Source organism: Scardinius erythrophthalmus, assembly GCF_964197995.2.
Source record: "Scardinius erythrophthalmus genome assembly, chromosome: 19".
Classification (NCBI taxonomy): Eukaryota; Metazoa; Chordata; class Actinopteri; order Cypriniformes; family Leuciscidae; genus Scardinius; species Scardinius erythrophthalmus.
In genome coordinates, this window is record NC_138239.1 from 18743081 (window position 1) to 18756840 (window position 13760).

General features: G+C 36.3%; 1 protein-coding gene across 9 annotated transcripts in view; it reads right to left on the reverse strand.

Annotated features, from left to right (window-relative positions):
* birc6 (baculoviral IAP repeat containing 6) overlaps window positions 1-13760 on the reverse strand; it is a 101303-nt gene that overhangs the window by 84988 nt on the left and 2555 nt on the right. For all 9 annotated transcript variants that reach the window (XM_081347621.1, XM_081347620.1, XM_081347619.1 and 6 more), the window contains exons 2-5: window positions 10926-11107; window positions 6788-6925; window positions 688-881; window positions 58-169 (exon numbers count right to left, since the gene is read on the reverse strand). In XM_081347621.1, the coding sequence (XP_081203747.1) occupies window positions 58-169; window positions 688-881; window positions 6788-6925; window positions 10926-11107 (626 nt within the window). The remainder of the gene's footprint in view (window positions 1-57; window positions 170-687; window positions 882-6787; window positions 6926-10925; window positions 11108-13760) is intronic.

Sequence of the window (13760 nt, forward strand, 5' to 3'; positions counted from 1 at the left end):
TAAGAGAGAAGAGAGAGTAAATTTTTAAAAAATCATTCCCATGGTGATGACACAAACCTGGTGATAAAAGCCCGCCTGGGCCATTGGATCAGGCTGAGCCCATCTGTAGCCAGAATGAGGCCAGGATGTGAACGTCTCTCTCCTGTTAGCTTCACTGTACATCAGAGACCTATACATATCACACAAACACACACAATAATAAGTGAAACGAGATCTTTGGTGAAGAGCACACAAACCTCAAACAGACCTACAAATGAGTCTACATCCTCAAATTCAATATAATTAAAAGTAGATTTTTACACTTTATTTAGAAAACATGAGATGTGCTTGCCCAGGCTAAACCTGCAACCATGAATATGGGGTGTTCTGGGTGGTTTTCATTGTGTTTTATTGTGGTTACTTAAGGTGTTCTGGGTGTTTTTAGAGGTTTTTCCTTATTGCAACCAGCTGAAAACAACAAATCTCAACGATTTACAGGTTTATAGATGTGGCTTTGGTCCATTCATCAACATAAGTCCCATCACCCATCAAGTGATAATGGAAAGTCTGATTGTTTTTAAAAGTAATTGCACACCTCTCAAGCCCTATTTACGGTAACATTTACAATTCAGAATGCTGTTATGCCATCACAAATAATCTCACACAGACACACAAAAAAACGGAAGTGGCCATGTTTCATGCAGTTACCTGTCTACAGAGCGTCCAGGTCCAACACCTAGCTCTGGCCTTCCACTCGGTAAGAGGTAGGAGAGTCTGTCCATGACCGAAGAGGCGACCGATAGGGCCGCCACATTCTGATTCAGCTTTTTGAGCTCGTTCACGATGGCACTTGTTACCACTCTCAGCACGTGATGAGGGAGATGGAAGGTCACGGTCGCCCACTGGAGAGAGAGACATTCAATTTCAACAGCATTCACAGCAGATAGGCATGCAAGATGGAAAATGGAAATACTATGGTGTACGTCTTTTTTAGGAGTCTATAACACCTGCAAATATTTTTCAAGCTTGGCTGCCTAATTTCAGGCCAAAGCATCTAAACATTTCTATCTGAAAAGTCTGAACAAGTCTAAACAAGCTTGTTCACAGAAATCCTGGCTTATTTGAACTTCACTCTCATTTAAACCTCTCATGTTCAAACAAAATGTGAAATAACTTTCCAAGAGCCAGGAAAGTTCCAGAACCCAGTGTAGAGGTCTGACAGGGGTCATTTGACAGTGAGTGAGAAATCCATCACCGTAGCTGATGCTCATTGTTACAGCAGTGCGATCTGGTTGTCAGCCAAATTGCAGGGGAAAAAAGGGTGCTTGGATGACTACACGAGGGAATGCTGCACTTACTTTCATTTTAGCACATGAGGCTGATGCCATGGTCCACTGCAAAACTGACAGGACTGCAGTAATATACTGATGGTTTGGAGGACGCAGGGAGAAACATGCCGCCATTATTAACTTGCCACTGGTCAATTTATTTTAAGAATGCTGATCTAGGATCAGTTTCGTCCCTCTTAGATAAATATGACTCATGTAAAAATACCTAGATCAGCATTTATAAAGTGTTCTAATAAACACAGATTGTAAATAAAGGAGCCGATAACCGATTATCTTGTTTTCTCATTACACAGATGTGATCTGTAGACACTGTCCACAAAAGACAAAAGAAATCGCTGTTCTCTGTACACATTTTGCATCTGATATAGCGACTCAAGAAATGAGAGCTCAAGATCAGCCCTAGAGTCAAAGAAAGAAAGAAAGAAAGAAAGAAAGAAAGAAAGAAAGAAAGAAAGAAAGAAAGAAAGAAAGAAAGAAAGAAAGGAGATGGATTGCATTTAAAGTTTTTATTTAATCTTATTTTTATAAAAATTAACTATTTATTTAATTTATTTTAGTTAACATGCTTTATTTTGATGTTAATTTATTTATTGTTGTTTTTTAACATTATTTCTTGTTACTGTTTTTTTAAGTTTATTGATGTTATTTTAGGGGTGTAACGATACACTCATGTCGTTATTCGAAACAAATCATGATACTGAAACCACGATACGATACTAACGCAATATTTTAAGCCAAAATAAAGAGAGGTTGCTGCGACTATCCCGTGCTCACTATGTCCCGCCTCTTTCGCTGGTAATGCACTATACATATAAGAAACAACTATCTAAAATGCTTTGAATAATCATACTACTAAAACTAAATATGATATGGTGATTGAAATGTTTGCACTTTCACTTTGAGGGGTGCCGTTCCAGCATGTGCGCGATTCAGATGATCAATGCAATCAATCACAGTTCTAATCGCAAGAAAGCACGTCAAAATTACTATTCTCAAACTGTAAATGGTTAGTTCACCCAAAAAAATGTACTCACTGTCATGTTTTCACGTGTCACGCAAGCATTTTAATGTCCAAGTTTACTACATTATGCTCGTTGTTGTAAACCTGTTCATCATATTAAGCCATTGTGTCTCTTCAGAATACTTGGATTTGGATTAGACCAATCAACTGTTTTCATAGTTCATTTTATGATGCCTTTATAACATTTTTTTGGATCTTTTAAGTTTTAGAGGAATGTCTAAATGGATATTTTAAATGGAGGGACAGAAATCTCTCAGGTTTCATAAAAAATATCTTCATTTGTGTTTGGAAGTTGCACGAAAATCTCATAGGTTTGAAACAACACGCGGGTGAGAACATGACAGAATTTACATTTTTGGGTGAATTATAGCCTACCTTATAAATATAGTAAGCCAAGCCTTGGATAAAACTAACTCTATATCACAAATCATATTGTTTACATCAATGATGCATATCGTCGCATGTTCATCTCGATATAACAATGTATCGTTGCATACCTAGTTATTTAACAGTATATTAGTTTTCTTGTTATGCTTTATTTTGTTGTTACTTTATATTTTTTTATTTGTTGTTTATTTGTATCATTTTATTATTACTGGCACATTTTTATTTATTTTTACAACTATTTTTATTGAATTGATTAATTGTATTTTAGTTTAGTTTATTTTGTTGTTTATTTGTTATTTTGTCATTATTTTTCAATTCGTTGGATATCACTTAATGGTATTGTTATTACTGCTGGCACATTAATATTATTATTTCATTTGTTTATTTGTTTTATTTAATGTAAATTAGAGATGCACCGATTGATCGGCTGGTGACCGGAATTGGCCGATTTTCACGTGATCGGCCGTAACCGGCGACCGGCCGGTCAGTCTGACAAATGCCGATTTTATGCCGGTCAAATGCACTCGGGCGCCGCATGATTAACATTGCGCAACATCAGCATCACACGTGCACACAGAGCACATGTAGAAAACCTCGTGAATTACGTCCGTTCAGACTAGGGATGCGCGGTATACCGGTACTGCAAAAATACCGGTATATATTATATTTCAAACGGTACAATATCATAATTTTGCTCAATTCGGTATTTAATGCGCTGCTGTTTCGAAGTTCACCGCTAGGCGGCAGTGCGCTACCCAAACTGACGCGGTTCCCGCACAACCGGCAAACGGTGACAACGGAGGAACACGATGGATCAAACAGATGAAGCTCATTCTACACGCCCGAAATTAATAAAAAAAGAGAGCAGTAGGAGTGAAATATAGCATTACTTTGCCTACAAAAGTAATGAGAAAGGTGAAGCAACAGACCTCAATGCACCACTCTACAAACACTGCTTTAAATTTGCGACGGGAGGCAACACATCAAATCTGGCTAACGTTGAGCACTTGTCACTTGATCATCCTGACTTGTTCAAAGAGTTCAGAGATCGACAAGTGAGTCCATCATTCAACTGTTTTAATTTAGACTTTTATTCATAGCGCACATACATAAAAGCTTATCAATTAAATATGACACGGTAAACACGAAAGCTCAAATGTGCTTGCATGACACGCTAGAACCAATGAAGTTTAGGTCTCATAATTTTTGCACTTTCAAACAATCATATATTAATTGAATTTGAATGAATAAAGAGATTAGTGATATTAATTTTAGTATTAGTGATAGTAAAATGAATGGCATATCACTGCTGCTGTGGCGAGTGCGACCCCTAGAGGAATCTAAGGAATCTAGAGTAATAGTAGTAATATGGATATTACTAATATGAATGTTAGAGTAACACTTTACATTTAAGCTATTTTGTCAACATTCATTAGGTAACCTGACCTAACCGTATTATAGCATTTATTAATCTAGATCAATCAGTAATTATTATTTAAATATACTAATACATGTTTAGCATGTTAACATTACGTTATATGCAATGCATTAAACTAATATGAACCCAAACACAAACCAAACAGTAATCAAACCAAGATGAATAAATGCTATAAATGTTGATAATTCTCTGTTAATGCATGACAGCTAAAAATGAGTCATTTCATTATTCTATTATTATTCTATATTAATCAATTATTATAGATATTAACCTATTTTAATTGTATCATTTCAGGTTTCTTTCTTTCTTTTTTTTCAAAATCAAAATTTAATCTACTGTAAGTTCCCTGACTGTTTTTTATTTATTTATTTATTTTAACATTTTGATACTTTTTGTTTGCACATTCAGTACTGCAGAGTTTCAAGCAGTGTTTTTTAATAAAATTGTTTCAATTCACTTAAATTTTGAGGCTGGTTATTTGTCACCTGTGGTATCGATTTAGTATCGATACCGAGGTATTAGGTTCTGGTACCGTACCGAAACCAAAATTATGGTATCGAGCCATCCCTAGTTCAGACCGCAAGCGCGTATTTTTTTTCGGCGTGCATATGTTAATCAATATGAGTGCATTCACAACGGGAGCAGGAGCAGCGCGAGCGTCAAGCAGGAGCGTCGCGAGCTTCATCTTCACACTTTTGGTTGAAAATAGCCTAAATAGGGTTTCACAAAAAAAGTGCCCAAAATGCACAGAATTTGCGTGTTTTAACAAGAACTGGAGTAGGCTATGTCAGAAAAGAAAACAAAGACTAATATTTTTATAGAAAATGTACCCATTTAAACTTGTTTTATTATTCAGTTTGAAGTGATTGCAATAGGCCTGTGTGTGTGTGCTTTGATAAATATCTTCATACTGCAAGGCTATATTTATTTTATTTTTTATTTATATATTATTTTATTGCCATTCCCTGTTTCCATACAGACGTTTCGTTTGCTAAATAAATATATATAAAAAATTATTGGATATTGAATGTGAAAAGGAAATGGTTCTTCCACAACACTGCACTTTAGATGTGTGTGAACTATGCAAATTGTAAAATGTTCTATTACAGAAATGATATAAAATAAATATTTGTGTGTGCTGTAAAGTGGTTAGAAAAAATGAAATCGGAATCGGCTAAAATCGGTATCGGCAGGTCAAACTTAATGAAAAATCGGAAATCGGAATCGGCCCAGAAAATTGTAATCGGTGCATCTCTAATGTAAATCCCAAAAGAGTACATTAAAACTGAAAATGAAGAGAACAAAAGGAAGAAAGCGGCCTATAGTGAAGTTTTGCTGCAGAGAGTCCGAACACAAACTAAAGTCACACCCAATCATGCGTTACTCTGTGAACTGAGTGTTCCTTTGTGCTCTTCTCTTTGCATTCTTACAGCAGCACATGGAACAGTATGCACGAGCACGAGAGAGAGTCTTAAGATGGACCTCAGCTCTGTCAAACTTCAGTGGCACAGGTGTATCAGCGGGAGTCTTTGATCATCCTCCTGTTACTGCGGGGCTACTGATACAGGGCTCTGCAGCACCGCTGTTCAATACAGTGTGTGTGTGTCTGCACAGATCAGTCACCGTGAGGATGCGTCTCATGAATAATCTATACGCTGTAATGCTACATGACTCAACTATTCTTGCTTATTAACAAACACACACACACACAACACAGTCAGACTGCATTACATCAGCAAACATGTCACAGCACAGACTGTGTCAGGAGATTTTAATCCAACTTTTTGGGGTACACAACTTTAAGAAAAAGTAGCTTGCAAGAAGCTCTGCAGGCCTGAAACATGAAGCCAAATCCCAGCACTGCGCAATAATGAATAGATGAGCAATACTACAACGTGTGTGAGGAAGAGAAGGAGAGACCAGCACTGTGATTGAAGAACACTTTAAGAATGTATCCTACAATCACATCACTGACAAATCAGATATGGCTATGAATTAAATAAAAACAATTCTTGATAGGACAAAATATGTTTTAAATGGAAACATGTTTTCTGCTTTAGAAAAAATATAAAGTGTGCAATAAAGTTTTAAATAGGGATTAAAGTCACAATTGCGAGAAATTAAGCAAAAATTGTAAGACAGAAATTTGTAATAATGAGATAATAAATTACGAAAAAAAAAAAAAAACTTATAAAATATGAAGTCCTGTGGGGACTTTGAATCATTTCGGAGAAATACATTTGCAATTGGAGCTATAAAGTCACAATTGTCAGATTATATAAAGTAAATTATGAGGAATAAAGTTGCGATAGGATCGTAATTGTTAGCTACATAGTCAGAATTATGAGAAGTAAAGTTAATATTGTGAACCGCAAAGTCAATTCTAATATATAAATTAGGGAATTATGAGATATAAATTACTTCACAATTAGGCAGAAATGGGCTTGACTGATTCTCACAGAAAGATCAAAATAGTGATTGTGCGACCTATAGTAGGCTGGGTTGATAAATCATTAGGCTAATTATACTTCTACACTGAACTGTTTTACAACTCCTCACTTAGAAGAGTGAGATGACTTATGAATGATGCATCCTCCTTCCTGTTGGACTCACCTTTGCCACTTTGTGATTGGCCGCCGTCTCATGTGAGGTATTCTCCAGGCCTTCTTTAAGCTGGGTGAGAAAGAGATCGTAGCCCTCTGTGTTGGAAACATCCACCTTCTCCATACAAGCATACAACATCTGCTGGGCCTGCAGGGGAACAAGAGGAACATTTCATTTCATGCTTACCGCCCAAACCTCAGAGGCACAGAATATAACCATCAAGTCATTTGATTCACCTAAATAGAGAGCAGAGAACTCATAGGAAAGGAGTTAAACATGACAATCCGTCACACTCAAAGCAACTGCACTGTGAATGGCCTCCTCGTGTCTGTATTTCCTCATGATGATATCAAATGACCATTAGACTCCTTCAAATCATTAAGGGATATTGATCTCAATGGACCGATAGCACAGGAATGATGCTGCTTTTTACTGCAGGAAACATTAGATGTTACAGAACCAAATCTGCAGGAATTCATTAAATTGATCAAAAGTGACAATTAAGACATTTATAACGATAAAAAGATTTCCATTTCGAATAAATGCTGTTTATTGAATGTTTAATTCAAAGAATTAACTTGAAAAGAACTTCATGTTTCCACATATTAAGCTGCACAATTTTTTTAAACTGTGCTAAGAAATGTGTCTTGAGCAGGAAATCAGCATATTAGAACGATTTCTGAAGGATCATGTGACGCTGAAGACTGGAGTAATGATGCTGGAGTAAATTCAGCTTTGCCACTACAGGAATAAATGTATTTTTGATCAAATAAAATGAACCAAGGACTTCTTTCAAAAACATTAACAAAATTCTTACCGACCCCAAGCTTTTGAATGGTGGTGTACTTTTATGCAAAGTCTAAATGGGTAACTTGTCAAGTAAATGTCAAATGGGTAATGTTAAATGGGTAAATGTTAAGCACATCTTGACACCATGGGTATCACTGTATCCTTCACTCCACTGAGTTCAAAGCACTTGGGGAACGTTGTCACAAATCGCCTTAATACGCTGTGCATCTTTTACTGAGAGCTCAGATGGAAGTTCACAGCTTACATTACTCAAAATAAAGCACATCACAGAGATGTACGGCTGACATATCAAACAATACTGTATCTGTTGGTTCCACCTAGCAGTTTCCAACTATTTAGGCTATGTGTGTGTGTCGAAACACTTGAAAAATTTACAAGTTGAAAAAAAACAACTCGTAAAAATGGCATGACGGCAATGTAATTTTAGACAACTGCAGAAGTAAAACACCGCCCCAGAGCTTAGAAAGACTGAACATAAAGGCAGGCCTCATGTATCAGTCTCGTGTGATAAGACGTTCTCTCTTATCCATTTTACCATGTCAATATCAAAACCAATACCATAAACAATAAGCTAATCACAATCAACATTATGGTATTTATATATATATAAAAAAAAAACTATACAAACAGATTTGCTTTCAGTGCTTTGGTGACGACTCACGTTTACACTTCAGTTCTCACATTTCAGTGTACACGTTTATGAATGGCCTTTCTGAACAGCAATAAGTTGAGTCACATGACTGAGACTAGGGAACTCCTAAGTTAACTCATGTGACCTAGCAGAACAGATCTGGCTGCTTAGAGGAACAGCTCGCGGCCTGCAGAAGTCTGTTTTGACATCAATAGCCTCTGTGTATGCAAAAATATCATCAGACAAATACACACATAGATCAAAACTGGATTTCAAGCATTAGAAGAATGATACTTATGTCACTGCCACATGTTTATTTCTAGTCTCTTTAAAAAGCAGTCACTCAAAGAAACAGAGACAATGGATTTATTATAATGAATTAATAGCCGACCAACTGCAGACGACAATGTAGATAACTATACTGTTTAAAGGTTGGGGGTCTGCAAGATGTTTTTGAAAGAAGTCTTTAATGCTCACTAAGGCTGCATTTATATGATTGAAATATAGTAAAAACTGAAATATTGTAAAATATTATTACCATTTCTTTATTTTAAAATGTAATTTATTCCTGTGATGGCAAAGTTGAATTTTCAGCAGACATTACTCCAGTCTTCAGTGTCACATGATCCTTCAGAAATCAGTCTAATATGTTGATTTAGTGCTCAAATAACATTACTTATTATTAAAAATGTTGAAAACAGCTGTGCTGATTAATTTTTTTTTCAGGATTCAAAGTTCAAAAGAACATTTATTTGAAATGGAAATATTTTCTAAAATTATAACTGTCTTTAATGTCACTGATCAAAAAGCAGCATTGATCAATTTAATGCAAGGATTCTTAGTAAATAAAAGTATTAATTTCTTTAAAACAACTAAACTTTTGGACAGTAGTGTATCTCTTTTTATCTTTATTTATTTTGCACAATATTCAATAAAAATACTTTATCTAATTAATTATCTAATTTTATCATTTCATCAGGCAGGTAATCTCAACAAACAATGCTGATGTGGTCTAATACTAATTAAATGGTACAGAACTAACGTGTGGACGTGATATTATCTAGAATAAGGTTAAACAAATATGTTGGACAGAAGTGGTAAACACAAACATTTATGATGCAATTTGTAGGGAAGAATACTTCAGCATATCAAAGACTGCCTTATGATATTTCAAACACAAACCAGATCTTAAAATGCATGGTAAATCACCCATAAAGCCAAGACCAAGCCTCAACATCCACAAATGTATCCAATTTAACAAATCAAACGACAAATCAAGCATGCTTGACATGACCCTTGTTTCCACTACATCATATGGTGCATACTCTTGAAATGACAACCCCCGGATGAATTTTTTAAGCAATTCATTTCATTTTAACTGTAAAAACAACATTATACTTGAGTCTCAGACCATCTCAGGTAAGTGTGCCCATTAGTGTACAAGATCCATTGGTTCTCACACATTAGCGTATGTGGCCAGGGAGTGGTGAGTGCTGGGAGTTTTGTTTTCAAAGTGTCCTAGGACACAATAGACCAGTCTGTCTGCATAGCATTCTTTGTCAGACTGGTTATGCGATCGCTAAATCAACAAGTGCACTCAAACAACTACAATTTTGTACACCACAAACTAAGGAAGTGCATGATCATTTATGTTGTGCAGTGATGGATGAGGGACAAAAACTTGTGTTATACGCTATACTGACACTGACCTTAGCACAAGACTGACAGATGACCTGTACTTATATGTTCTTCAAAGACAGTCATGAAAAATATTACGATTTTATGACTTAAACATTGTGTGCTGTCAAGCAGTGATGTGCCAGTCAAAAGTGTAAATCAACTATAGTGCATCTGCAATAGTCACATCGTATGATAGGGCTGGTAGGTATGACGGTATATATCGTCACCGCGTAAATAAGTGGGTGTGGTTAACTCACGTGCAGACTGAGACACTGAGATTTGACAAAGAAACATGGAGAAAGCAGATCAAGAGGATCCACAAAGGAATTACGTTTTCTAAAGGGTTGTTGTTAACGTGATATTTTAGGGGGAAAAGGCGCAGCAGTCAGCTAGAGCAGTGCAGCACCCGTAGGCTACAGTTTAGAGGAGTGCACGTTCGTATCGCAACGGGGAATCAATATCGTAACGAATAGAAATAACCTTAAATAATGTATAGTTATCTGCATCTTTGCGTCTCTTATGTATAATTACTTATGCATTTTACTTATGCAAAAGACACGCGCGTGCACAGGCACTGAGAGGGATATTTTGTATGGGATATTTATATGTTTTGCGATATCTGGCAACCTGTCACCTGGAGCTTTAATCAAGAGAAGTTCAGAAGTGTCAGGTTCATCAAGTTCAGAAGTGACTAGAAGGAGAGCAGCAGTATGAAAACCAAACAGCAGCTACTGTTAGTGTTGACTAAGTAGTTTAAATTATACACACCTTGTAACTGCGTCATTATTTTACCATAGCCCGGTGAATACCGGAACCATTGATTTTGTATCAAACACAATTGGGACCCTGAATAAACTGATTCCATGCAGTTAAAAACGCAGACTGCCTCATTGTTTAGGCTTGAATTGATGGTCACTATTTACTGATAGGGGTCAGGCAATGCATAACAGCTCACTCATTTATGAAGACAAATCCCATTATTTAGCGTAAAGAACATACAATCAATCCATTTGCTGGGTTTCTTACCTCAGTAACGGGCAGCTCCAGCTGCACCAGATCTTCTGGCTTGGACACAGGGGCCTGGAGAGCCGTGTCCAAAAGAAGAATCCCATTCAAGTCTTTCCTGCAGCCGACAGCGTAATCGTCCACAAACAGCACCTTATCCACAGCTGGGAAGTACTGACACCTCACTCGGCCCCCAGGTTTCGCTGTCAAAAAACACACAGAGAAGGAGAGAGGATGATCATTAGCGCTTAGTGCCAATCTTTAGATCATGATGCTTTGCTACATTATACCTATTATAACATGCATGTCAAAAAATTAAACAAGTAATACAATAGCTGCTTTTACATGGACCCTAATAATCCGTGTGTAATCGGAACAGTAGCACAGTCGGGCAAAAAAGTCACATGTAACCACATCAATCGTAATGAATTGGACAAATCCGACTGAAACTTCATTCGGATTGTAACGGGCGGTTTAACCTTTTCTAATACATTCGATAGGACATGTAAACACACTTGACCAGATTAAGAACCGAAACTGGAAAGTTTCGACATAGAAATGGTGTAATGATGTATGGTATGACTCACAGAACGAGCTGTTGTTGTTGTTGTTGTTGAATATAGAGCCATAAATGGCTGTTGTGTCAATATAAAAATCTACTCCACTCATCGTCTGTGAAGTGGTATGTCAGTCTATAATTCCACCACTTTGAAGCGGTACTAAACTGCAGTGGAAAAGCAAACCGAGCCATGCCGTGCAGTGCCATGCCAAGCCAAGCCATGCAGTGGAAAAGCGCTTTTGGTGTGAGCACGAAACCTGCGGGAATTAGTCAAGTTATGTGCAATACAAGCACTATTGAACCAGATCGAATGAGACGAGTGAGTGAGATGAGGCGGGTGTGTGTACTGTGTAACTTAGCCGTCGGAAAAAAGAGAGAAAGAACACGAAGCTGACGTTATTGCATGTGCCACTGGTAAAAAAAAAAAAAAACAGACCGGGTTGGAATCAGTACGTGAGACTAACCGGCCGGTCACCGGTTTTTTATCAACATTTAGCCTAAATATGGGAAAGTTTCATTAAAAATGCAACATCTTAAAAAAAAAAGCTGAGAAAATCACGTTTTTTCCCCTCAAAGACTACAATGTGCATAAGCAATGCTTTTATCGCTTGTTTCTGCTCCTTTTTTGTCAGTGTTTTGATCCGAAGATTTTCTACTCTTTCAGAAAATGCATAATAGACCCCCCTACTAACCGGCCGGTCACCGGTTTTTTATTAACATTTAGCCTAAATATGGGAAAGTTTCATTAAAAATGCAACATCTTGAAAAAAAAAGCTGAGAAAATCACATTTTTTCCCCTCAAAGACTACGTGCATAAGCAATGCTTTTATCGCTTGTTTCTGCTCCTTTTTTGTCAGTGTTTTGATCCGAAGATTTTCTACTCTTTCAGAAAATGCATAATAGACCCCCCTACCGTAAAACATTGAAAACACAGAAAGCTGGAAAATTCTGTCAATGGCGGGGAAGCATTGTCTCATAAATGATGGAAAATTTTGTCAATGGTGGGAAAAGAGTCTTTAAAAAGATTTGATCATGCTGTATGTGTAACAACAACAATCACCAGGCCGTTGGCATCCTCTGCAAGCATTTGTTATGTTATGTACAGTTGATTATATTTCTACTACATTATGTATTTTAACAGTGTTATTCAATAAAACCTCGTTACTAATTGCTTTTGATGCTTTATTTGAACAAATTATAAGTCATTTTAATGGTTATTGTTCACTTAGGTCTATATTTATTAATTGATTACTCGATTAATTGTCAAAATAATTTACTGATTACTACCAATATAGGCTAATGGTTAGTGGCAGCCCTAGTAAGTAGTATGTGCCAACGGCAGAAAACACTGCATATTCAACATTCAACATATTCACTGTATATATGATTTCATTCAAGAGGTGTCCATGTAAACGTAGGTGACAAAAGATGCCACGGCTTAATAAAATAATGATTAAATGAAAAATGCGTCCTACATTTGATTTAAATTATTTAATTAAAAAAACTATTTAATTTAATAAAGGGAATAAGACACTAAAGGCAGCGACTAAAGGAGTTGCAGGGCCAATGACAATCTAAAATTCACAATGTCTAAAAGGCAACCACATTTACAATGTACATTACATTCAACAGTTTGGGGTTGGAAAGATTTTTCTAATATTTTTGAAAGTAGTAGTAACCAAGGCTGCATTTATTTTAAACAAAAATACAACAAAAACAGCAATATTATGAAATAACATTACAATGTAATTTTTATTTTTTTTATTTTAATATAATTTAAAATGTAATTTATTTGTGTAATGCCAAGTTGAATTTTCAGCATCTTTACTTCAGTCTTCAGTGTCACATTATCCATCAGAAATCATTCTAACATGCTAATTTGATGCTCAAGAAACATTTCTTAAAATTAAGAAAAAAGTCTTTTGAAAGGTAGGGTATATTTGAAATACTTTTTTCTTACAAAAAAAATATATGAATGAATAGAAGCGCATGCAGAATGCAAATAAGGAAATACTAAACTTGTTCTGAGCTATAACCTCGTTTTTGACTAATCTGAACTGAGACACATAGCCTACATCCAGAACATTCACCGACACTAAACAAGAAAAAGTGAGAAAGGTCACTGGCATCAGCGTGTCACGCTGGCATCACATTCTAAAATGTTTACCATGCATGAATGACAGGACGCTGTATTCAAAATATGACTGAATTCTGATGAGTAGAAAGAGTTGATGGCGGGTTATCACATAGCCTAAATGCTGTATTCACAAGCAATCTCTACAAACATTTAGTCTACT